General features: G+C 40.3%; 1 protein-coding gene across 2 annotated transcripts; it reads right to left on the bottom strand.

Annotated features, from left to right (window-relative positions):
- Positions 1 to 6,217: 6,217 nt before the first annotated feature.
- Positions 6,218 to 17,653, bottom strand: Orc6 (Origin recognition complex subunit 6). Of its 2 annotated transcripts, none has more exons than XM_076184054.1 (6): positions 17,582 to 17,653; positions 12,381 to 12,504; positions 11,975 to 12,138; positions 11,559 to 11,642; positions 11,344 to 11,464; positions 6,218 to 7,034 (listed from the first exon to the last, which is right to left on the bottom strand). In XM_076184054.1, the coding sequence occupies exons 1-6, from the start codon at positions 17,599 to 17,601 to the stop codon at positions 6,861 to 6,863; spliced, it is 687 nt and encodes a 228-aa protein (XP_076040169.1). In that variant the 5' UTR covers positions 17,602 to 17,653; the 3' UTR covers positions 6,218 to 6,860. The 2 variants fall into 2 exon arrangements, with proteins under 2 accessions (XP_076040169.1, XP_076040168.1); XM_076184053.1 differs by having other exon boundaries at positions 17,380 to 17,649.
- Positions 17,654 to 25,093: the final 7,440 nt, after the last annotated feature.

The following is a 25,093-nucleotide window of genomic DNA, read 5'->3' as shown; positions in this document are numbered from 1 at the left end:
TGGAGAATGGTTGTGTATAGAAGATGTTGTGATGCATGAAGGGGAGTGGGTGGGGGATGGGGGTGAGGGGGTATGTGTGAAAAATAAATTGGCATAGCCCGAAGGGATTTCTCCCTGACTTTTCCTTTTCTGCATGAGGGAACGGAGAGCGAGGGGGGGGGGGGTCGCCGATGTAATGAAGCTGCCTTGCTATGGATGTGCTGTGTCTTGTGACACTGCTTCTGACCCAGGGCAGTGGGTGAGATGCAGGGATAACCGCCATCCAGGAAGCGCCAAGATAAAAGGGAGGGGAGAGGGTGGAGGGGAGTGGAGTATATTAGGAATGAAATGGGTGGGAGTGGTTTTTATGCCTTTGTTTTTTTGCTACCTCCCTTGTAAGAGGGAAAAAAGCTTTTGGTATATGTAGGTATGTAAAACTTGTAGCTTACCTAATTTCTGTGATTTCCTGGTTCTTTGGTTGCTTTTGTTTTACTCTTCAATCCCCTGATGCACTCACTTCTCTTACTCTTGAGTCCACTTTACCTAAAACCACTAGCTCTGCTAATTTTAACCTATCAAGGTTACTTTTGCATCTTCTTGTTCCACATACACACTAATACACACACACCCTTGCACCCCATCCCCCGCCTTACTAGACTGTGACCTTTGACTGCGTGCTGGGGGTGCCAACTGTGCACCCCTATCACCACATTCATCACTTTCACACCACACACACACGTAGACAGATTCACGGCGAAGATTGGAACTCCAAGGAAGAAGTGAAATTTTCGTGGATCTCAACAACGAGGGAGTACCTTTTTGTATTAGTAGGGAAGGGAAAAGCTCGTAGTGTAGTGGGAAGGTGATGAAAGGGGAGAAGGGGAGGGATTACTTAGGGAAATGGAAGGAATTGAGGAGGGAGACGAACAGGCTCCCCCTGATGCCAGAAAAATGTAAACAAGAGGTCTACTGATGACGCAGGGGAAATAAAAAATATCAGTAAAAACATTAAGCAAAGGACAACACAATAGAAAGCGAAAATAATAATTTCCATAGATTTAATGAGGGGGGGATGCCAACCTCCCCCAATAAGCAAGTCTAGAAGAAAATTTAGAGAAAATTACCGAACATTGTGAGAGTAGGTTCGGTCAACTTACACGGATTGCGCAGAGAGTTTATAAATTGGAAGAGTTAAAGAAGGAGAACCAAACCATAACTAAAGAGATAGAAGAATTAAAAAGACAGTTAAAAGAAGTAGAAGATGAGAATAAGGAATTAAAGTGGAATAATAAAGAGAATAAAGAGTCCATAGCAAAAGAGGTACAGGGTTGGAAAAAAGTCCAAGAGAACAACAAAATCATATTTAAGGATATAGTGGCACAACAGATGAAGGATCAAATGAAAGACACAATTATTAAAGTAATGGGAGAGAAGGAGAATATAGTGAGAGACTTAGCGGATAAAAAGAAATGTATAATTATATTGGGGATGGAAGAGAAGTATAATACAAATTGGACTACAAGAATAAAGGAGGAGAAAGTAAATAAGATATTGGAAGTAGTTCAAGACAATGGAACAGAAACAGGGAAAGAAATAGAGGAAATATATAGATTAGGGAAATACAATACAGATAAGACCAGACCAATTAAGGTCAAATTCAAGTCACAAACAACAGCATTAGCAAAGACAGGGAAACTAGCAAACAGTGAACAATTTAAACAGGTATGGATAAAGAGAGAAATAAAGAGGAAAGAGAAAATGAGAAAGCAAAAACACAAGAAGCCAAGGAAAAAAAAAAAGAGAAAAGAACAGAGACAGAAAAAGAGAAATTCTATTGGAGAGTAGTGAATATGAAAGTGAGAAAATGATTCATAGCACAGAAAAATGGAAGGGAAACAGAAAACATGATGGAAGTAGCAGAAAATTGAAAATGTCTTACACAAATATAGATAACTTAATAACAGGTTTGAACGAACTGAATGATTACCTGAAGGAAAAAGAACCGGGCATAATGGGAATTGTGGAGACAAAATTGAAAGGTCCACTACCACTCAACAGTGTAGGACATGGTGCATATAATTGTTGGATTAGAAACAGAGAGGTAAAACAAGGGGGTGGAGTTATGTTCCTTACTACGAAGGATATAAATGTGAGGAATGTTACATATGGAAAAATAGAGTAGAGATGATTATGATGGATTATGATTCACTTAACTAATCTCCTCATTCATTCTTTCCACATGCCCAAACCATCTCAGCACTCTTTTATCTACTATATATCCAACAGCCATTTCTACTCTCATACTTTGCTGTTTCCATATTTCTCACTCCATACATTCTTGAAACACCTATCATATTTCTTCAACAATTCACCTAAAATATGTTTGGAATCTTCCTTTTTGCCTCCCTGATATTCTAAAGTCATCTAAAATCAACCAACCCCAAATATCGGTTCCTTAAGGTATGTTTAATTCAAGCTTTCTTCCTTTACTCTATAATTCACCTTCACATCCACTCCTCTGTTTGGTAACACACACAACCCCAAAATCTTGAAACTTTGCATTTCCTCCAGTCTCCAAAATTTCATATTTGCTTTCAACTTGCCATCACTGTCATTTCTTTTCATCTCAAATTTCAATTTTGCCATATTTGTTCCTCTCATATATCCTTCTGAATTCATTCACCAATTACTGCTCCAGTCTTTCCTCAGAATCAGTCTCGTGTGTCATTTGCAAATAACATTTGGTTCACTTCCCACAATTCCTCCAACCTCATCCACCAATTCCAAACTACTGCCAAGCACTTGAGTTTCATGTTTCATCTCCCAGACCATTCTATCCATGTAACACATTGAACAACCAAGGTGACATCACCCAATCCTGATAAAGTCCTACACTTACCTTAAATCATTTCCCCCTCTCCATTCCATACCCTACAATTTATCTATATACCATTGTGTTGTGTGTTATGTCTGCATGTTTACCTGTGTGTACTTATGTATTGCTCATTTGGGAATTGTATATTTTCCCCATTAATTGTACTATTAATTGATTATAATGTATTTATACTGTATGTCCAATGTATTATTAAATGTGGAAACCAAGCATTCATCCTGAGCACACTTCTGTGAGTTTTTCTGCCAAGTCTGAGCTTGGTGGCATGGCTTGGGCAGTAATGTATCAATTGTTTAAGTGTAAATACACTGTATATTTTTCTAGTGTAATACATATATTTCAATTATATGTGGTTCTTTTATTGCCGACCATTACATTGGGCTTTTTTTTTTCCTTTTACCAGAAAGGTAAAAGTCAAAAGGCTTATAACCACTCCCACTCATTTCATTTCTATACACCACCCTTTTCTCCCTCTCATCTTAGCTCCTCATGGACTATATGACATCCCTGTATGCTGCCCACTGCCCTGGGTCACATACAATGCAGCAAGGTGCCCTTTCACTTCATCAGCGACCCCCCCTCTATCCCCTCATGCAGAAAAACCCCTTTGGGCTGCATCAAAATAGCATTCACACATGTGTAAATAGGTGTGAATGTGGTGAGTATGGTTGCACAGTTGACACTCCCAGACATCCATAGAATGTGTGGACATGGCATTGGCCGAAGGGACATACAAATGTGGTACAAGTGAGGGGAGAGACAAGGTATGAGTGAAAGAAGTAAGGTGGAGGAAAGATTATAACTGATAGATAAGACCAATTGATAGGATTAGACAGGTATCATTTGTGAGTGAAGGAATAGTTAAAAGTATCATGGTGTGTCCTGTGACAAGGAGAAGAAGGAAGAACAGCCCTAAGGTAAGTGCACACTTTCATTACAAATCCACAACACATACCATTCCCTTACTGTCAGGAGTGTAGAGGCACCTATGAACCAGATAAATAAGCTTGCTTCTGGCCTCTAGAGGAGCAGGGGGAGGAGGAGACAGTGGCTGTCCCTGGCAGTGAAGTCTTGGTGCAGAAGGTGGCTAGAGATAACTTCCTCAGTTCCTGAGGCTGTATGTCATGGCAGGAGATTCCTCCTTAGGTTCCTGAGACCATCTGTCCTTGGTGAACTCCCAGTGACACTTTATATTCACCTAGACCAAGTCATGGTCATGACCCTCACATTAACTGTCCCTTGGGAGATGCTCAGCACAGCTGGGGGCTGCAGGTGTTCCAGGAGATTCGTTTTGTCCAACCCAACGTGGTGAGTTGGAGCTCAAGGACCCATTTTGTCTACCTCTATACAGCCAGGTCATGACCTCAGGGCAGCTGGTGACTGCCAGGTGTTCAGTCCCTGGGGACCTTTTGGAGGTGTCAACATTGATACTGATGGGCATGTGTCACCAGCAAATGCAACTGCCTCACACTAACTCCCCTCCCCCCATACCTTTCTTGCATCACAGTATCACCTATTTACAGCCATTCTTCACTCACCCCTAATTCCTGCCTTCTCCTTTGTTCAACACTTTATCCATCTCATCCTTGGCCGTCACTTCAAGTTCACTCTATCCACCTCTGCCTTCCACACCTCTTTTACTTATCTTTCTTCATTCACTCACTCACATGCCTAACTACTCATGTGAAAAACTGACCAATCTTTAACAACCTTTCATAACATACTCCACAAAGCCTCTCTGTCAACCTTAATACATGATTTCTCTAAAGACCATGAATATGGATACCAAGCCTGTTCCTCGTCTCACCCACAACCCTTCGAATATTTGACCCCATATACTCTCTTGACCTACACCTTATCTCAGGTGCCCTCTGAAGTACATACATATACCAAAGGCTTTTTCCCCCTTACAAGGGAGGTAGCAAAAAAACAGGCACAAAAACCACTTCCAACCATTCCATCCCCACATACTACACTCCCATCCCTCCCTCTTATCTTGGCTCCTCCTGGATGATAGGTCATCCCTGCATCTAGCCCACTGCCCTGGGTCAGCAGTGTTGCAAGACAGGGCAAGGCTGTTTCATTAAATTGGCAACCCCTTGTGTAGAAATGGAGAAGACGAGAAGAAATCCCTTTGGGCTACATCAATTTATTTTTCACACATACTCCCTCACCCCCAACCCACTTCTCCTCATGCATCAGAGTATCATCCATACACAACCATTCTCCATATCTTCTGCCCTTCCTCAACAGACATAACCCCTTTTACTCCATCCATCTCATCCTTGGTCACCCCCTCCACACTTCTTTTACTAATCTTTCTTCACTCATTCTGTCCATGTGTCCAAACCATCCCAATAATCTTTCATCAACCTTATCCTCCATCTCCCTTTCCACCCTCATTCTCCTCACCTCTGTTTCTCATCCTATCCAGCATCCAGCCTAGTAACCCCACTGTTTTTTGACATCACTGAAATATCCCTTCCACATCTGGAACTTTCCCATCACCCAATTTTTCACTCTGTTCAACCCTTCAATCCTTACAGGATTCAGCAAACACTCACACTGTGGCAGTTGGTATGACAATGGTATAAATTTACTATCCACAGTAAGACTGACATCCTTCTTGTCACAGGTCCTATGTAGGCCACCTAGTTGTTGACATTCACTGTAGAGAATGAACCAATACTTCCTGCTCATCCTCCAGTCCAGGCTTGTGACAAATATGCTGGGAGGGACACCCAACAAAAGACAATCAGACTTCATGTACACATATGACCCTTTTTCACCAGCATTACTAATGCTTTGAAACACTGCTGGGGCATTATTGTTAGGTCATTTGCATTAGGGATGGAGAGGGGGTCACCAATTTAACAAAATAGCCTTGCTGTGGATGTGCTGTCTTGCAACACTGCTTATCCAAGGCAGTGGGCGAGATGCAGGAATGACCTGCCATCTATCTAGAAGCCAAGATAAGAAGGAGGGAGGTGGATGGGAGTGGAGTATGTGGAGATGGAATGGGTGGGAGTGGATTTTATGCCTTTGTTTTTTTGGCTACCTCCCTTGTAAGTGGGGAAAAAGCCTTTGGTATATGCATGAATTTGCTGAAGTGAAAGCCTTGATGTTTTGCACTGGATCTGAAGTGAGAGAAGTCGTGTATGAAGAAATTAAACAGTGCAGGTGATAGTATGAATAATACTAATAATACTTGAGCACTCCAGAGTATAATCTTATGTCCTGTAACAGTCAGCTGGTTTGGAATACTCTGCACTCTACCAGCAAACAACTGTGGTCTCCACATAAAATTTTTGGCACTGTAGGTTTTCAATCAATTAAACTCTAGGCAACAATTACCTATTATTATTAAAAATGCAAAATGTTACAAATAATGGTGGATCAATGAACTAATAACTTTTATTCCATACACTTCCTCCATTAGAATGGTCATTATATAAAAGTTACTTCTCATCACATGCGCACTACCATGTACAAAAAGTTTCAAACAAAACACAAGACTTAAAACACATGGGAAATTGAATCATGTCATTTAGGAGCTCGCTGCTTCCTCTACTATTTTAGCAGAAGATATATTATACAAACTCTCAATGAGTACAGAATATTTACACATATATTATTATTATAAAAAAAAAGTGTAAATAAAGCTTCAGATTCTTCAGCATACAAATTCCTTTACAAGGTTTCACATATAAAGTAAACTATGCTTAAAACCTAAAATAACTTAATGAGGAACCAAAATGAAAAATAAAATCCTTCTTTCCTTACATTTTCAATATAAACACCATTCATTTTACACACTCCTTCACCTAACAAGAGACTGAAGGTCTTATCATTGTTCAATGCTGAACAACCAGTGACATAACACAATCAAGATGAAGAGGACAAAATCCTTTACTTCTATTTTTCAGTATTAAGTCCTTTTCTTCTTGATGTGTTCTACAGTAACTCTGAAGGGTTAATCAACGCTCCATCAAGCTGAAGAGGACAATATTTTCTTCTTCCATTCTTCAAAGTCTGTTAAAGTTTCCTTTTCTTCTTGTGTCTCTGATGCATGGTGCTCTGAGGAACTGATAGTGTTATCTTGTATCTTCTCTTCCACCATTTGCAATAGTGTTTTTGTGGTCTTCTTGTTTGTCTTCATGTTCTACAAATAGGGGAAAAGTTTTAAATTACAATCAATCTAGAAATGTATTCTGAAGAACACACAAACTTAATCTAATGAAAACTTCTGTGAAATGGATAAACATGCATAAATTTCACACACTCCATAACATAAAAATCTAAAGGGTCTATAAATTTCTATCTAGGGCTCTTTCAACTTCCAATATTTGCGGTCATACATACATATACCCTTACAAGGGAGGTAGCCAAAGTCAAATGCATAAAATCTGCTCCCACCCAAGCAACTGAACACAAAACTGTTCCTTGACATCCTTTAGACATCCATGACTATGTGATGCTCTCCCATCCCAAACCAAAAGATGTCAATGACATGACCATTTTCATCTTCCTATTGGCAGGGTTACTAATTAATGACAACTACCATCAGCTCTGATGATATTCATTGTTTTCAGTTAATATTGGCATAAATAGATTATTTGCACTACATTCTATCACATCTTTAAGTTTTAAAGCATTTGGCCGCATCAATATCAAGATTCAAGATGTGATACACTATTAACAACTCATAACTCAACATGAGCTTCAAGATGCCATGTTTGTTTTTGTTTGATGAACTAACAAAAGACTGAGGATGGACCTATCTGGAATGATGAGTAGTGGGACTAAATACAATGTCTTTTATGAGTACATTTTAATCTTACTGAAAAAACCTGAGCTATGAGGCAGTTCTGTTACTATGGTTAAATCCCATCATGTTCAATTTTTACAAAAGAGAGGAATGTCTGTAGAGGAAGGATGGGAGAGGACAGAAGATAGGGGTGAATGGAGAAGGGTTGTGAATAGATGAGGCTGTGATGCATGAGGGGGAGTGGGTGGGGGATGGGGGGTGAGGAAGTATGTAAGAGAAAAAATTTGATGCAGCCCGAAGGGATTTCTCCCCGTCTTCTTTCCTGCATGAGGGGGGGTCGCCAAATTTATGAAGCGGCCTTGCTGTGGATGTGCTGTGTCTTGCGACACTGCTTCTGATCCAGGGCAATGGACAGGATGCAGGGATGACCCGTCATCCAGGAGATACCAAGATAGGAGGGAGGGAGGAGGGTGGAGGGTAGTGGAATATATGGGAAATGAAATGGGTGGAAGCGATTTCTATGCCTTTTTCTTTTTGGCTACCCAACGTATAAGGGTGAAAAAGCCTTTGGTATATGTATGTATGTTCAATTTTTTTTTTTTAATTAATATTGTACAATATTTCACCACATCTGAAAGTTTGAAAGCATGTAGCCACATCAATATTGAGATATTAAGATTTCCTATATGCTAACAGATAGAGCGCTAATGGATTATGTAGTGGTAAATAGGATTATGATAGGAAGAGTTAAGGATGTACATGTGCTAAGGGGAGAGGGTGGGGGAATATCAGATCATTTTTTGGTGGAAGGTAAGTTGAGAGTGGAGGATAGATGGAGAAGGAGGAAAGGGACAAAAGGTAGGGAGGTTCTTAGAGTGAACTCCTTGAATGAAAAGGAAAAGGAGAAGGAGTACGAAAAGAAGCTGAAGGAGGAGTGGGAGGGAGTAAAGGATAGAGCAGAGATGGGTGTGGAGGAGGAATGGGGATGGTTCAAGGAGGGAGTCTTAAAGTGTGCAAGGATGGTGTGTGGAACAAGAAGGACAGGGGGAAATAGAAGAAAGGGTAGTGAATGGTGGGATGAGGAAACAAAGAAGGTTGTAGAAGAGAAGAAGCGAGCATTCACAGATTGGTTACAAAAGAGGACAGGGGAGTCATATGAGACGTACAAAGAAAAGAAAAGAGAAGTAAAGCAAAAGGTAAAGGAGGCAAAGAGGAGAGCAGATGTGAAATGGGGTAGGAGTATGACAGAAAATTTTGAAAGTAATAAAAAGATGTTTTGGAAAGAAATTAAGAGAGGAAGAGGAGGCGAATCAAGTAGGGAAGAAAAGGTAAAAGGTACAGATGGAGAGTTGATAATGGAAGAGATGGCAGTGAGGGAAAGATGGGCAGAATATTTTAGGGAGTTGCTGAATGTGAAGGAGGATAGGGAAGGAAAGATAGCTGCAGTGGGAAATACGAAGAAAATGAGGGTGATGAGTGAGGAGAATGGAGGAGAAATAAGGAAGGATGAGGTGAAGGCAGTTGTAAAGATGATGAAAGCAGGTAAGGCACCTGGTCTGGATGGATGTCATGCAGAATGTCTGAAAAAGGGAGGTTCAGTGATGGTGGACTGGTTGGCGAGATTATTTAATGTTTGCTGGAGAGAGGGTAGAGTACCGGAGGACTGGAGTAGTGCCTGTATAGTTCCTCTTTACAAGGGAAAAGGGGACAAGTGTGAATGTAGTAATTTCAGAGGGATTAGCCTGTTGAGTGTAGTAGGGAAGGCTTATGGGAGAATCTTAATTGAGAGGATTAGGAGAGGAACAGAAGGAGTAATTGGTGAGGAACAGTGTGGTTTTAGGACGGGTAGAGGTTGTGTAGATCAGATCTTTGTGGTAAGACAGATATGTGAGAAAGCTATAGGAAAGGGGAAGGATGTTTTTTGGGCTTTTATGGATCTGGAAAAGGCTTATGATAGGGTAGACAGAAAGGCACTGTGGGAAGTTATGCAGATTTATGGGATAGGAGGAAAGCTTTTGGGAGCTGTCAAGAGTTTTTATGTGAGTAGTAGAGCATGTGTTAGGATTGGAAATGGAGAGAGTGAGTGGTTTGAAGTAAAGGTGGGACTTCGTCAAGGATGCGTTATGTCGCCCTGGCTGTTCAACTTATACATGGATGGGGTGGTGCGAGAGGTGAATGCTAGGGTAGTGAGTCAGGGATTGGAGATGGTTAAAGAAAATGGAGAAAAGTGGGAGGTGAGCCAGCTGTTGTTTGCGGACGACACTGCGCTTGTGGCAGGGTCAGAGGAGGGATTGAGGAAGCTGGTGGCAGAGTTTGGGAGAGTATGTGATAGAAGAAAGCTAAAGATAAATGTGGGTAAAAGTAAGGTGATGAGATGTACAAGGGGTGAAAGTGGCAGTAGACTGGAAGTGAACATTAAGGGAGAGCGACTGGAGGAAGTGGATAGTTTTTAGATACTTGGGTGCAAGTGTAGCAGGAAAAGGTGGAGTGAAGGTGGAGGTAGAATGTAGATTGAGAGAAGCGAGTAAATGCCTTGGTGGTTTAAAGAGTGTAATGAGAAATAGACATTTGGGAATGGATGCGAAGAGGAGACTGTATGAAGGAGTGATTGTGCCAACAGCACTGTATGGGGCAGAAACGTGGAACATAAGAGAAGAAGAGAGAAGGAGTTTGAATGTGTTTGAGATGAGGTGTCTGAGAAGTATGGCGGGGGTTACTAGGCTAGATAGAGTGAGAAATGAGGAGGTGAGGAGGAGAACAGGGGTGAAAAAGGATTTGGGAGAGAGGGTTGATGAAAGAATATTAGGATGGTTTGGACACATGGAAAGAATGAGTGAAGAAAGACTAGTAAAAGAGGTGTGGAAGGCAGATGTGGAGGGAGTGAACATGAGGGGACGTCCGAGGATGAGGTGGATGGATGGGGTGAAGGGGGCTTTGGGGAAGAGGGGAATGTCTGTTGAGGAAGGAAGGGAGAGGACGGAAGACAGAGGTGAGTGGAGAATGGTTGTATATGGATGATGTTGTGACTGCATGAGGAGAAATGGGCGGGGGGTGGGTAGTATGTGTGAGTAAATTTTGACGCAGCCCGAAGGGATTTCTCCCCGTCCTCTCCTTATATGCAAAGGGGGACGGAGAGGGGGGGTCGCCGATTAAATGAAGCGGCCTTGCTGTGGATGTACTGTGTCTTGCGACACTGCTTCTGACCCAGGGCGGTGGGCGGGGTGCAGGGATGACCCGTCATCCAGGAGGTGCTCAGATGAGAGGAAGGGTGGGAGGGGTGTGGAGTGTATTTGGGATGAAATGGGTGGGAGTGTTTTTATGCCTTTCCCTTTTTGGCTACCTCCCTTGGAAGGGGGAAAAAGCCTTGGTATATGTATATGTATGTATATGCTAACTTGCCTAACAACTCGAGCTACAAGGCTGTTCATCATCTTGAAGCTTGTGTTAAGCTCAGTTGTTGATAGTCTATCACATCTTGATTATCTTGATACTGATGGAGCCAAATGCTTCAAAACTTACAGAAACGATAAAATATGGCACAAGTAATCTATGCTAATCTCAACTAAAAACAATTAATATCAGTTGTCTGTAATTAGTATGACCGCTATTGCTACATGATTCTACTTTGCCATAAAGGTTACTTCCCGGTTCTTAAAGGGTTTAATACATAACACACAATACAAAATATCAAAAAATGCCCTACCTGTTGTGTGTGAAGTGTTTTTGCAATCTTATCCATGGCTTGTCCAACTTTGTCATACAAAGACCGCTTACTCATACTTGCTTCATAAAGTCGTTTCTTGTCTACCTTTATTGACATGGCTCTGGAACAGCAAATTTGAAATGAAACATGAATTGATCAGATATAATCAAAAGCAAGAATTACTGGAAAACCAGTTACAAATATGTGAAACTTACTTGCATGCTGCTAGGACAGCAGCTGTTTGGAAGAGAGGTAAGCTAGCATCCACAACTCCATTCTGACTGGCTTCTAATTCATACCTGTAAAGGAAAAATAATTAAATCATGCATACACCAAAAGGCCTTTTCCCACATATAAGGAGAGTGGCCAAATCAAAGCATACACCCACCCTACACAAAAACCAATTCATTATCCCTCCTATCTTAGCACTCATAGATTAAAGATTATCCCTGTCCTACATCACACTACTCAGGTCAGAGGCATGGCAGCATGTACCTGCAATGCAAGGTGGCTTGGAATGGAACAACAACTCCATCCCTTTCACTCTTACCACACTAGTCCATATCCTCTCTACTATTTCTTCTTGATAACTAAATTAAATTTCATGTGAATACATAAAGACATATCTCACTTGTTCAAAATGCTAACTGCTAAATCTTTGGCCTGTGTAGCTGATTGACTGATGCAAAGATCAGAGATGGAAACACCAGAGTTCACACCCAGAAGTCTGGCCACAGTTTGGCTACTCCTTGCATAGTTACTCCTTGATAATCCAGAAAGGCGAACCACTTCATTCTGTTCAAAAGAAAAAAATACATATACATAAAAATTTCTCCAGAGGAAAGTGACCTTACATGGTAGAGGGCACTAAATGGGTTTTTGTTATGTTTGGTGTGGATGTGTGCTTTGACTTGAACAACCCCTTCATAAAAGAGTGAAAGGGTCTTTGATATTATATATAATATATACATACATATATATAGTTACATACAAAGCTACCTATAAAATATGTACAAACAAAAGTATTGATTACATACTTTATCAACTGTTGACGCTGTCAATGATGCTGCCAACTCTAAACATACCACAGCCTTAGCTGTGGCACTCACAGCCACACTTGCTCCACGAACTTTCAGCAGACGGAACAATTCCTCTCCTTTCCTAAGGTGAAAAAAAGTTAAAAACTTCATCAGTGCTTAAATTACAAATGAGTTACTAAAAATGTATACAGGTAAACGTCGACTTACGATGGCCGCGACTTACGATTGTTCGACTTTACGATGACGATATGATAAATTTAACCCCTTCCATACGGTGCCGCACACATAGGCGTCATGAGGAGCAAGTGGATTCGCGACGCTGCCATATCGGCGTCTTGATTATATTTATTGTAGTCGCCCCTGTGTTTTTACATTCTCTCAAATGTGCCGTAAATCCCATTCTCTGTGGTTTTCAAAATTCGCGGGTGAAAAGAGAAACGATCGATATAAGCGGTGACTATATTTTTATGATGCGAGTATTATTACGTCACGTCGTACGGCTGGCATTGGCTGCTGCCCGCGAGATTTAAGTTCCGTACTGTAAATACATATTATAGTGTTTGAATATGGTAAAAAGGATAAAAATAATTAAATAAACTACTGTACATGTTTAATAGGCTATATTCAGTATCTCTGGTGGTTAATATACAGGTAGGCTAGGTACAGTGACCACGGAACAGAGTGGGGATCGACTTACGATGAGATCGTCTTACGATGGCTCTTTCGAAACCTAATGCCATCGTAAGTCGACGTTTACCTGTATAAACACAGACATTCTAATAGATTAACATAGGTAGGAAGAGGAAACACAGGAGTCTTGGATTCCGTCTTACAACACAAACATACACACAGCTTTATAAGAATAATGAATCAGAGTAGGAATTTGGGAATCAGAACTGAGCATCTACTTGTCTTATAAATTATATATTGTCAAAATAAATCAATAGGGGTGTTCTTTTATTATTTTTGTGCAAGATATTTCAGAATGAAAACAGAAAACTTTGTTAAAAAGTTGTCCAGTTTTGACAAATTGGAAAAGCCCAAGGCAAACTGGGACACATTATGAAGTAAGGCACAAAAGGGGGCAGTTTTTTGTTTGTACTGTCAATCAACAGAAAACATTGTCAAAATAATTTAGAAGTATTTTTTTTTTAGTTTTTTGTAATAAATTAAGGCAAAAATAATCTTTCAAGATTGACAACTACTCTCAACTGACAATATTCAATGTTTTTAGTTAGTATTGGTATATATCATGATTATTTGTGCTAAATTTTATTGTATCTTTAAGTTTCATAAAAATAGTGAATCAGACACATTTTGGTGAATCAGTGGGAATTAGTGAACTCGAACTGATTTGTGACAAAACAGAGCATTTTACTACAAGTGAGTGGTTTGAGATATGTCACCTTGGCTATTCAATTTATACATGGATGGGGTGATGCAAGAGGTAAACACAAGGGTAAGGGGCCGGTGATTGAAGATGTCCAAAGAAAATGGAGAAAAATGGGAGATAAGCCAGTTGTTGTTTGCTGATGACACTGCACTTACAGCAGGATCAGAGGAGGGATTAAGGAAGTTAGCGAAAGAGTATGGAAAGGTGTGCAAAAGAAGTTGAAGGTAAATGTGGGTAAAACTAAGATGATATGTACAAGGGGAGAAGATGGCAGCAAATTAGAAGTGAGTATTAAGGGAGAGAGACTAGAGAAAGTGGATGGCTTTAGATACTTGGATGTGAAAGTGGTGGGAAAGGGAGGAGTGGAGGTGGAGGTAGAATGTAGATTGAGAGAAGCAACTAAATGCCTTGGGAGATTGAAAAGTGTAACAAGAAATAGACATTTGGAAATGGATGCTAAGAGAAGACTGCATGAAGGAGTGATTATGCCAACAGCACTATATAGGGCAGAAACATGGAACATAAGAGAGGAAGAGTTTAAATGCATTTGAAATTAATGTTTGAAAAGAATGGTAGGGGTTACTAGGCTGTATAGAGTGAGAAACGAGCTGGTGAGGAGGAGGGCAGAGGTGGAGAGGGAGTTGGGAGATAGGGTTGATGAAAGAGTACTGGGATGGTTTGGACACATGGAAAGAATGAGTGAAGAAAGATTAGTAAAAGAGGTGTGGAAGGCAGAGGTGGAGGGAGTGAATATAAGGGGGCAACCAAAGATGAGACAGATGGATGGGGTAAAAAGGGCACTGGGAAAGAGGGGAATATCTGTTGAGGAAGGACGAAGACAGAAGATAAGGGTGATTGGAGAATGGTTGTGTATGGATGATACTGTGATGCATGAAAGGGATTAGGTCTGGGATGGGTGTATGTGTGAATGATATTTTGCAGCCTGAAGGGACTTCTCCCCACCTTCTTTTTTTCTGCATGAAGGGATGAAGAGGGGGGGGGGTTCCAATTAAATGAAGCAGCCTTGCTATGGATGTGCTGTGTCTTGTTACACTGCTTCTGACTCAGGGCAGTGGGCGAGATGCAGGGATGACCCATCATCCAGCAGGAGCCAAGAGAGAAGGAGGGGTGATGAATAGGAGTGGAGTACATAGGGATGAAATGAGTGGGTTTAGATTTAAACCTTTGACTTTGGTTACCTTCCTTGTAAGGGGGAAAAAGCTGTTGGTATATGTTTGTTGGACCAAACTTTATTTCATCTCACGTCTCACATGGTTAGGACTCAAATATGGGACCAGATAGACCCAACTTCACTCCCTTGCCCACGGCACCATGGAGCAGTGGGCAAGGGGGTGTACAAGTATTATGTTGTACTTTTATATAATAATAATAACAATTTTATTTGGGAATGAATCAATACACATTAAGTGCAGATAATGAAAAGAACACACAGTTCAAAATAACAATTACAATTGCTAAGGAAAACACAAAAAAGCATGATATACTGTCATAATATTCTACAGTCTTGCACAATAAAGATAAAAGAACACTAATATTTAGTCAATATATAATTCAAAGGCACAGCATAAGACAAGAAGATTCTCTGCTTCGTGACAAATTGGTTCAGATTCACCAAAACAGTTTTGATTTGTTATTCTTGTGTACCCCCGAACACACACTGAAGTAGATATGGTCACACCATTCATCATTTATGGGTATAACAACAAATCAGCCCTGAATGGGGGACTGACTACATAAATTCTGCTTTGGTCCCTGATCCTTGGAATCAGCTGTATGAATGTGTATGACAGAAATGAGTAATTTCAACATTTTTAAGTGAAATGAAAAAAGCAAAAGCAAGTAATAAATAGTGGGTATAATTGAGTACTAATCAAGAGATGGATGAACAAACAGAGCTGTTAATTCTAATTAGTAAGAATATATGAAAATAGGCACAGTGGTCCTAGTTTGAATCCCAGTCCCACCTAAGACTGAAATAATTTCAGTATCACTCCCTTGCAAGCTGTTACTCCAACTCTCATTGGGTGTGTCTGTGTAAGGTCACAGCATTACCACTAAAGTGGTCATAATGAGCTCTGAGTTCTCATCAGGGAAGGTAACAGCATGGCATGGGCATGCCATGCCCATGGTTAGGTAGGTCAAACACCACCAGAGGCGCCACTGTCGATGACGAGCACAATAGCGCGTCATTTTATGCGTACGCCATGCAAATGGCCAAATTTACATACTGCCGGAAATTTCATTCATACAAATGTTATGCAAATGTATTTACTACGATCGTAGTAAATTTCAAACAATTACATCATCAGTTACATGTCGGTACATAAAAACAAAAGATAAACATGGTGGCTTGCATTCAGCAGTAAATCGAAAATTGGTTTATATTTGAGCGTAAAAAATGAGCTAAATAAATTCAGTTTTGGCAACTAACCAAAATAAACGGATTATTCTAATACCAAAATAAAGGCAGCGTGTTACGGTAGAGCTGAGAAATTGGTAGTTTTAATCATATATATATTTTTTTCTATCGGGTCGGATTATCGGATAACAACATCAGCATCCATCCCGCCATCTTATCTATCACTGGTGGTGTGGATCAAACTTCACTCTATTAAGTTTCTTACTATTATGTTATTAGTGTAATAGACTTATAGTTGAATTATTTGAACCATTTTCTTTAAAATGTGTGATTTTCATGTAATTTGATCAAAGAGAAGTTACGTTTTTATCCTCCGTAATATTATGGACCAGAGCTACGATTCGTCCTGCCCGCTATCTATGATCACTGGTGGTATGGATCAAACTACACTATTAAGTTTGTTACTATTGTGTTATTAGTGTAATAGCTTGCATATAGTTGAATTATTCAAACTATTTTCTTTAAAATATGTGATTTTCATGTAATTTGACGGTATTCGTAGCTGTGGTGGGTAATTTTGCAGAGGATAAAAACGTAATTCTATGATCAAATTACATGGAAATCACACATCTTAAAGAAAATAGGACAAATAATGCAACCATATGCTAAAGTTTTATATATAATTGTGCCTGTCAGTAAAAACCGTCATGGTTTATGTTTGATCGGCGATTAGTCAGACCGCACGTTTCGGCCCGATTTCCGGGGACAAAATAGGTCGGATTTAATTCCATTCAAAATGCAATATCTCGAAAACTAGGACAGCTAGATGGATAATTCAAATTGCATTATACTCATGGCGACTTTTTGCATCCCATGAGAACTACTTCAGCTCAAATATCAGGAATTCCATTTTCATGTTGACCTAGCTACCATGGTGAATCACTATTCACAGCATGGAAAAGTGAACAGGTAAAACAAAGCCTGTAGTTTCAACACATACTGCAAACATATTAGTCAGATATCTTCAATTCTTGTCCCTTCGACACTCAATAACCCCATTACTATTTCATTCTACTTATTATAATTATGACCCACTTTATTTATATACCCGAACACCAATCCTAATTACAATCCAGAACATTAATTCCCAACAAGAAACGTTCTCTTTTTGCACAACTTCAAAATACAAATACTTGAAACTAATGAAATATAAAACACAATACCATATTGTCTTTGAAGATTTTATGCCTAGTCTTCCTGAAAGAACTTTCAACATATTATTATCCATTTTCCCAATTTTCTAAAACTATCCGTCTTGATTTGTTTCCAAATTTCTTCTGGGAATATGATAATATATTATCTTAATATCTTCACTTTCGTACTCCTCTATAATTATTTTGTCCACTGTAAAAACTGTAATCTTACAAACAGCTATAACCACGCATTCCCAATCAGTTTATTCTCAGCTAGCGTAGAGTTTGTTTACACTAATTTTGGCGGGAAAACGTACATTGTACATGTTGCTTTAGAATGTAGTACAACGTCCATAATATACTGCATATAACTACTAAATAGTGAACAAATAAAACTAGTTAATTAATTGACTAATTGTCTGAAGTAGTTTAAAGGTATCAATTGGTTGAAAGTCACATATTATATAACTTATATTAGCCACGACATATATTATAATGAATATACTAGTTGGCCTATCATGACCTGAAGAAATGTGTATTAAGGCATTCAAAATAATGGCAACCACTCGGCTAGGGTAATATATATAGGGTAGACAGAAAGGCACTGTGGGAGGCTATGCAGATATATGGGATAGGAGGAAAGCTTCTAGGAGCTGTCAAGAGTTTTTATGAGAGTAGTAGAGCTTGTGTCAGGATTAGAAATGGAGAGAGTGAGCGGTTTGAGGTAAAGGTGGGACTTCGTCAAGGATGCGTTATGTCGCCCTTGCTGTTCAACTTACACATGGATGGGGTAGTGCGAGAGGTAAATGCAAGGGTAGTGGGTCAGGTATTTGAGATGGTTAAAGAAAATGGAGAAAAGTGGGAGGTGAGCCAGTTGTTGTTTGCTGACGACACTGCGCTTGTGGCAGGATCGGAGGAGGGATTGAGGAAGTTGGTGACAGAGTTTGGGAGAGTGTGTGATAGAAGAAAGCTAAAGATAAATGTGGGTAAAAGTAAGGTGATGAGATGTACAAGGGGTGAAAGTGGCAGTAGACTGGAAGTGAGCATTAAGGGAGAGCGACTGGAGGAAGTGGATAGTTTTAGATACTTGGGTGCAAATGTGGCAGGAAAAGGTGGAGTGAAGGTGGAGGTAGAATGTAGATTGAGAGAAGCGAGTAAATGTCTTGGTGGATTAAAGAGTGTAATGAGGAATAGACATTTGGGAATGGATGCTAAGAGGAGACTGTATGAAGGAGTGATTGTGCCAACAGCACTATATGGGACAGAAACATGGAACATAAGAGAGGAAGAGAGGAGTTTGAATGTGTTTGAGATGAGGTGTCTGAGAAGTATGATGGGGGTTACTAGGCTAGATAGAGTGAGAAATGAGGAGGTGAGGAGAAGAACGGGGGTGGAAAGGGAGTTGGGAGATAGGGTTGGTGAAAGAGTATTAGGATGGTTTGGACACATGGAAAGAATGAGTGAAGAAAGACTAGTAAAAGAGGTATGGAAGGCAGATGTGGAGGGAGTGAACATGAGGGGACGTCCTAGGATGAGGTGGATGGATGGGGTGAAGGGGGCTTTGGGGAAGAGGGGAATGTCTGTTGAGGAAGGACGGGAGAGGACAGAAGACAGGGGTGAATGGAGAATGGTTGTATATGGATAATGTTGTGATGCATGAGGTGGAATGGGCGGGTGGATGGGGGGTGAGGTAGTATGTGTGAGCAAAATTTGACGCAGCCCAAAGGGATTTCTCCCCGTCTTCTGCTTTTATGCAAGGGGGGGACGGAGAGGGGGGTCGCCGATTTAATGAAGCGGCCTTGCTGTGGATGTGCTGTGTCTTGCGACACTGCTTCTGACCCAGGGCAGTGGACAAGGTGTAGGATAAGAGGGAGGGTGGAGGGGTGTGGAGTGTATGCAGGGATGGAATGGGTGGGAATGATTTTATGCCTTTTCCTTTTTGGCTACCTCCCTTGTAAAGGGGAAAAAGCCTTGGTATATGTATGTATGTATATATATATATTCTGTTGAAAACGACAGCAAATTCATTAGAAATTAATTTCTTTCTTAAGCTTTCTAGCTTTCGGAAAGTAGATTTCTGGGGGAATGAGAGGGGAAGAAGCAAATTTCCAATTGACATTGGTAATTTATATTAACACAGAAGTCTATGTTATATACAAAATATATGAAAATAAACAAAACACAGTATAATAAACCCAAGACGTTTCGCAGATCGTTCTGCATCTTCAGTTGGAGTGAAGGGAAGTGTGACCAAGACGAGTATAAATATGTATAAAGGAAAAACTTGGAGAGGTCACTTAATGACTCTCCTCTGTTTGGCTGGCGCTATTTGGTTGGTTCCTAAGCCTAGCCGATCGCCTGAGGCATGACATTTTATCCTCTGCGGGGATATTTTGGACCTTTATGGGTGTTCTCTGATCTGGTGGTTGTATTTTGGTGAGCAAATGTCTCCTGCGTGTAGGTTTCATGCTGGGGAGGAGGGAGAAATCATTTGTTTGTACATTAATAATAGGTTGTAAATCTTTTATGATTACAGCCTCCAAAATGGTCAAACGTTGGAGGTCCTTCTCCTCTGCGACGATTTCTGTGTTGTGTACCATGGTTTCCCTGTCTAGATGGCGTCTGTGGTGGGTCCAAAGGTGTTGTTTCGGTCCTCCTTGTTGTAGGTGAAGGGTGATTCTTCTGGACAGGGTGGTAGTTGTCCTTCCCACGTAGGTAGATAGGGGCGTACAGTCCTCCTCTGGGCAGGTGAATTTATATACTACGTGGGATTGACGTATACCATGAGGTTTTGGGGTGGTGTGATTTCTTAAGATCAGGGAAGATGTTTTCTTGTTCCTGTAGTAAATGGTGAGTGATATTTTGTCGCGTTCTTTCGTGGGGGTCACATTTCTTTTAATAATGTCTTTTAATATTTTCTCATCCTCTTTATATTTATTGGACATCTGGGACTTGTAGAATATGCGGTGTGTAGTTCCTTCATGTTCTGTGGTAGTGTGATGAGGTTCTTGGTACCAGGTGTCAATAACTCTTCTGAGTGTAGATTGTACTTCGTTGTTGGAGTAACCATTATTAATTAGAAGTTGGTGGACTCTGTCTATCTCCTTCTGGGTGTCTGACCAAGAAGAACAATGGCTAAGGGCTCTTCTAAAAAGGGTGCTGATAGTGGAGTCTCTGTACTTTTTGGGGCACTCACTTTCTCCGCTCATACATAGTCCGGGGTTGGTGTCCTTAACATACACGCTGGAAGAAAAGGAACTGTTAGTCTGTTTAAGGAGGACGTCCAGGAAGGGGAGGGAACCATTTTCACTATGTTCGACAGTGAAATCAATCCCCGACACCTCCATGAGTTTCCTCCTCAAGATTTCAAGGTCTTGGTGTGAATCAATTTGGATAAAAATATCATCAATATATCTACAGTAAATATTGGGTTTGCTAATTTCACTGAAGACTATTTCCTCTACCGAGCCCATGAAAAAATTGGCAAAGAGAACCCCTAAAGGGGAACCCATAGCAACTCCATCCGTTTGTTGGTAAAGCTTCCCGCTTGGGCAGCGGAAAGGAGACATTTTAGTACAAGTCTCAAGTAGGGAGCGTAGATGTTTTTCAGGTATGTCTAGTCCGGGGGCAGGTCCACTTCTGTATATTTTGTCACAGATAAAGTTTATAGTTCTATCCACGGAAATGTTAGTGAATAACGAAGTGGCATCCAGCGATGCTATTATTCCTCGGCTGGGAGCATCTTTTACCAGGTCCAGGAATTCGTGAGACGATGACAAGCTGAATCTGTTTGGGATAAATGGTGTTAAGAGATTATTTAATTTTTTAGCTAACTTGTACGTAGGTGTAGGTATTTGACTAATTATGGGTCGGAGGGGGTTATTGGGTTTGTGGATTTTTACATTACCATAACAGTATCCTGGTTTGTATTCACCAGACAATTTGCACAGTTTGGTACCTCCTTTGAGAGCGTTGATAGCGTCAATAATTTTATTGACTCTAGTGACTATTTCAGGGATAGGATTTTTCTGGATGGGTTGGAATTTGGATCTATCCTCTAGAATATTATCAATCTTTTCAAGATATTCTGAGGTGGGGATAAGGACGAATACCGAGGCTTTATCGGCACGTCTTACCGTCACATCCAGATTATTTCTTAAACGTTGAGCGGCTTCAATGTGTTTTTTCTGTAACACAGAGCTGGTAAATGTGCCACGTTGCTTACCTGCTTCAGCAATAAGTTCTGGCTGTAGGCGTTGGCTCATTTCAATTTTACCTTCATCAGCAAGTTTGAGTATGCTGTCAATAAGGACAACTACCACCCTGTCCAGAAGAATCACCCTTCACCTACAACAAGGAGGACCGAAACAACACCTTTGGACCCACCACAGACGCCATCTAGACAGGGAAACCATGGTACACAACACAGAAATCGTCGCAGAGGAGAAGGACCTCCAACGTTTGACCATTTTGGAGGCTGTAATCATAAAAGATTTACAACCTATTATTAATGTACAAACAAATGATTTCTCCCTCCTCCCCAGCATGAAACCTACACGCAGGAGACATTTGCTCACCAAAATACAACCACCAGATCAGAGAACACCCATAAAGGTCCAAAATATCCCCGCAGAGGATAAAATGTCATGCCTCAGGCGATCGGCTAGGCTTAGGAACCAACCAAATAGCGCCAGCCAAACAGAGGAGAGTCATTAAGTGACCTCTCCAAGTTTTTCCTTTATACATATTTATACTCGTCTTGGTCACACTTCCCTTCACTCCAACTGAAGATGCAGAACGATCTGCGAAACGTCTTGGGTTTATTATACTGTGTTTTGTTTATTTTCATATATTTTGTATATAACATAGACTTCTGTGTTAATATAAATTACCAATGTCAATTGGAAATTTGCTTCTTCCCCTCTCATTCCCCCAGAAATCTACTTTCCGAAAGCTAGAAAGCTTAAGAAAGAAATTAATTTCTAATGAATTTGCTGTCGTTTTCAACAGAATATGCTTAAAAGAGAATCTCTTGCCACGCTTCACGAATATATATATATATATATATATATATATATATCTATATATATATATACATATATGTATATATATATATATATATATATACATATATATATATGTATATATATATATATGTATATATATATATTGTCACATATATTCCCATATATGTAAGGTGGGAATAGTTTCTTACTTTGGATAACGGCACTTCGCCATTACGTGGGATGTCAAATTACAGAGCGAGTACGGGAGGACGCGTGGGAAGGAAAACCTACTCAATGGAGTATTTGTTCTAACACTCAGCCTAGAACGAAGGAGAACGTTTTTAGTTAATTGACCAATGAGGTTCAACCACCATAGACGCAATTCCTATGGGCCAATCAGAGGATTTTGTAGAGAAGATCCAGAGCGCCTTGGGCGTGTCAGAGTCAGTTTGAGAGTAGAGGGTACGATGTAAAGGTGTCGCCTCGAAGGGGTCGTCGGCTGAAGTAAGTCCTCTGTACTCCCCCTGTATTAGTCATAAGATATTTAACTCAGCTAGTGACACCACTAGTGCTTCATGTAGTGGTGTTAAATGTTTATGGTAGTGATTTAGATAGTGTTTTTCGTTGGTAAAGTATTAATTAATTAATTAATCTTCTTTCACCCCCGTTAAAAGTTTTCGAGCGGGAATCTTCTGTTTTGAAACTTAATTTCTGTTTTGGAATGAAAACTTTTACTCACTTGAATGTTCAGTGATTGTAATCCTTCATGCAATCCTATTAACTTTAATGAATAGTGTTAAACGTTATCTGTGCGTTTCATTTTTCTTGATTTTAATAAAATCAAGTGGCGACCTTGTAATTTCTATTGGAGTTATCCCAAAGACATGGGGTCTTGGGAACTCAGTCACCCATTCACTCTTACTATGTGTTACGAGTCTGACAACTTTACAATTTCTATTTGAGTTATCCCAAAGACATGGGGTCTTGGGAACTCATTTCACATACTTAATCTATTGCAAGTCAGATATGTGAGCGAGATTCGTAACATATAAATTGGCGACCCTGCCAGGATTTTAACGGTAAAGTGAAAGAATTACCAACGAAAATATTTAGTATTAAATAGGATCAATAGTGTGAGAAAATGAAGTTGACAAGTACAGAGGAGGTATTGGAGTTTGTACACAAACAACCTACTAAAAAGGAGATACAATGCCTTACTGCTAACGACTTGAGATTCATAGCACAAAGTCTAGGGGTTGAGCACGCACATGAGGCAAATAAAACTGAATTAATAAGAATTGTTGTAGAAATAGTGCATAATCGAGATGAAAGTGGGGCAATGAGAGATGAAGGAAGGGCAGATAGAGAGTCTGTCACTTCAGAATTTGAGGGAGAGGAAGAAGTGGAAGAGGAAATAGAGAAGGGTGAATCTCAAAACACTGAATCTCGATTAAGCGAATTACGGTTGAAGTTAGAGATAGCTAAGATAGAAGCTGAAGTAAAAAGGGAAGAAACTGAGAGAGTTAAGATGGAAACTGAAAAGGCTAGGATAGACAATGAAAACCTTAGACTTCAAGTTAACTTACAAGAAATTAGACGAGTGCTATCAGACTCTCAACTCGTGCATAGGAGGCTCAATTTTGATGTACAGTAGTATATAACGCTAAATTGCTTCCTGAATTTGATGAATCACAGGTGGATACTTACTTTAGAACATTTGAAGGAATAGCGGAAGATTATCAGTGGCCGAAGCAGTATTGGCCTGCATTGTTGCGAACAAGCCTCAGAGGCAAACCGCTAAGAGTTTATGGTGCTTTAGAGGATTCACAAACAAAGGATTACGATGAAATCAAAGCAGCCATCCTACGAGCCTGTGAATTAGTGCCTGAAGTTTATAGGGTAAAATTTAGGAATCTAAGGAAGCAATCTAATATCTCACACGTTGAATTTAGTAGAGAGAAAAGAATGTTATGGGACCAATGGGTAAGATCCCGTAACATAAATGGAGATTATAGGAAACTAGCTGAGTTAATGTTAATGGAAGAGTATCTGAGATCCATCCCTAAAGAGGTGTCATTGTATCTTCAGGAGAAAGAAGTCTCGAAGTTGGAAGAGGCTGCAGTATTAGCAGATAAATATGAAATACTTAAACCTACTGCAGGGAAATTCTCAGTTACTCCAAGGGGGAGAGAGGAACAGCCGAGGATCCCACAATCAACCTCCTCAGGTGGACCTACAAAATCCCTAGAGGTCAAGAAAGGTGACTATAGTAAGTCATCACAAATAATTTCATGTAGCTATTGTGGAAGGATAGGCCACCTGACGAGGGATTGTTGGCACAGGAGAAGGGAAATAGAGGGGGTTAAACCCATAGTATTATTAAATAGATGGGACACCCACATAGAAAGTAAAGTCCGAGAGGGGGAGGACGAGGAGGAGACCACCAAAGTAGTGGCCCTCATGAGTAAGGTTGCCACAGACGGCATGGAGAAGGATGAGATGAAACCTCACTTGAGAGGTTATGACCCGTTCCTTTTTCAAGGAACAGTCACCATAAAGGGAGAGAAGAGAAAAGGGGTGACCATTCTGAGAGACTCAGGAGCCCTCCAATCAGTAATGCTGAGCAGCTTAGTTGAAAAACCTGTAGCAAAAGGGAGAGTAGTTATAGGCTTCCTAGGAGGCCTAGCCAAGGTGCCACTGGTAGAGGTAGATATGGAATCACCTCTATATGAGGGACA

The sequence above is a fragment of the Oratosquilla oratoria genome, chromosome 4 (assembly GCF_046742065.1).
Source record: "Oratosquilla oratoria isolate Oo_2021 chromosome 4, ASM4674206v1, whole genome shotgun sequence".
In the NCBI taxonomy this organism is placed as follows: domain Eukaryota; kingdom Metazoa; phylum Arthropoda; class Malacostraca; order Stomatopoda; family Squillidae; genus Oratosquilla; species Oratosquilla oratoria.
This window is presented reverse-complemented; position numbering and strand designations above follow the sequence as displayed.

Coding starts and splice junctions, on each gene's coding strand:
- Orc6 (XM_076184053.1), bottom strand. CDS start 17,444: ATGGATAATAATATGTTGAAAGTTCTTTCAGGAAGACTAGGCATAAAA. Junction 12,505..17,379: donor AAATCTTCAAAGACAATATG/GTATTGTGTTTT, acceptor TTTTCACCTTAG/GAAAGGAGAGGAATTGTTCC. Junction 7,035..11,343: donor AAACACTTCACACACAACAG/GTAGGGCATTTT, acceptor CCCTATTTGTAG/AACATGAAGACAAACAAGAA.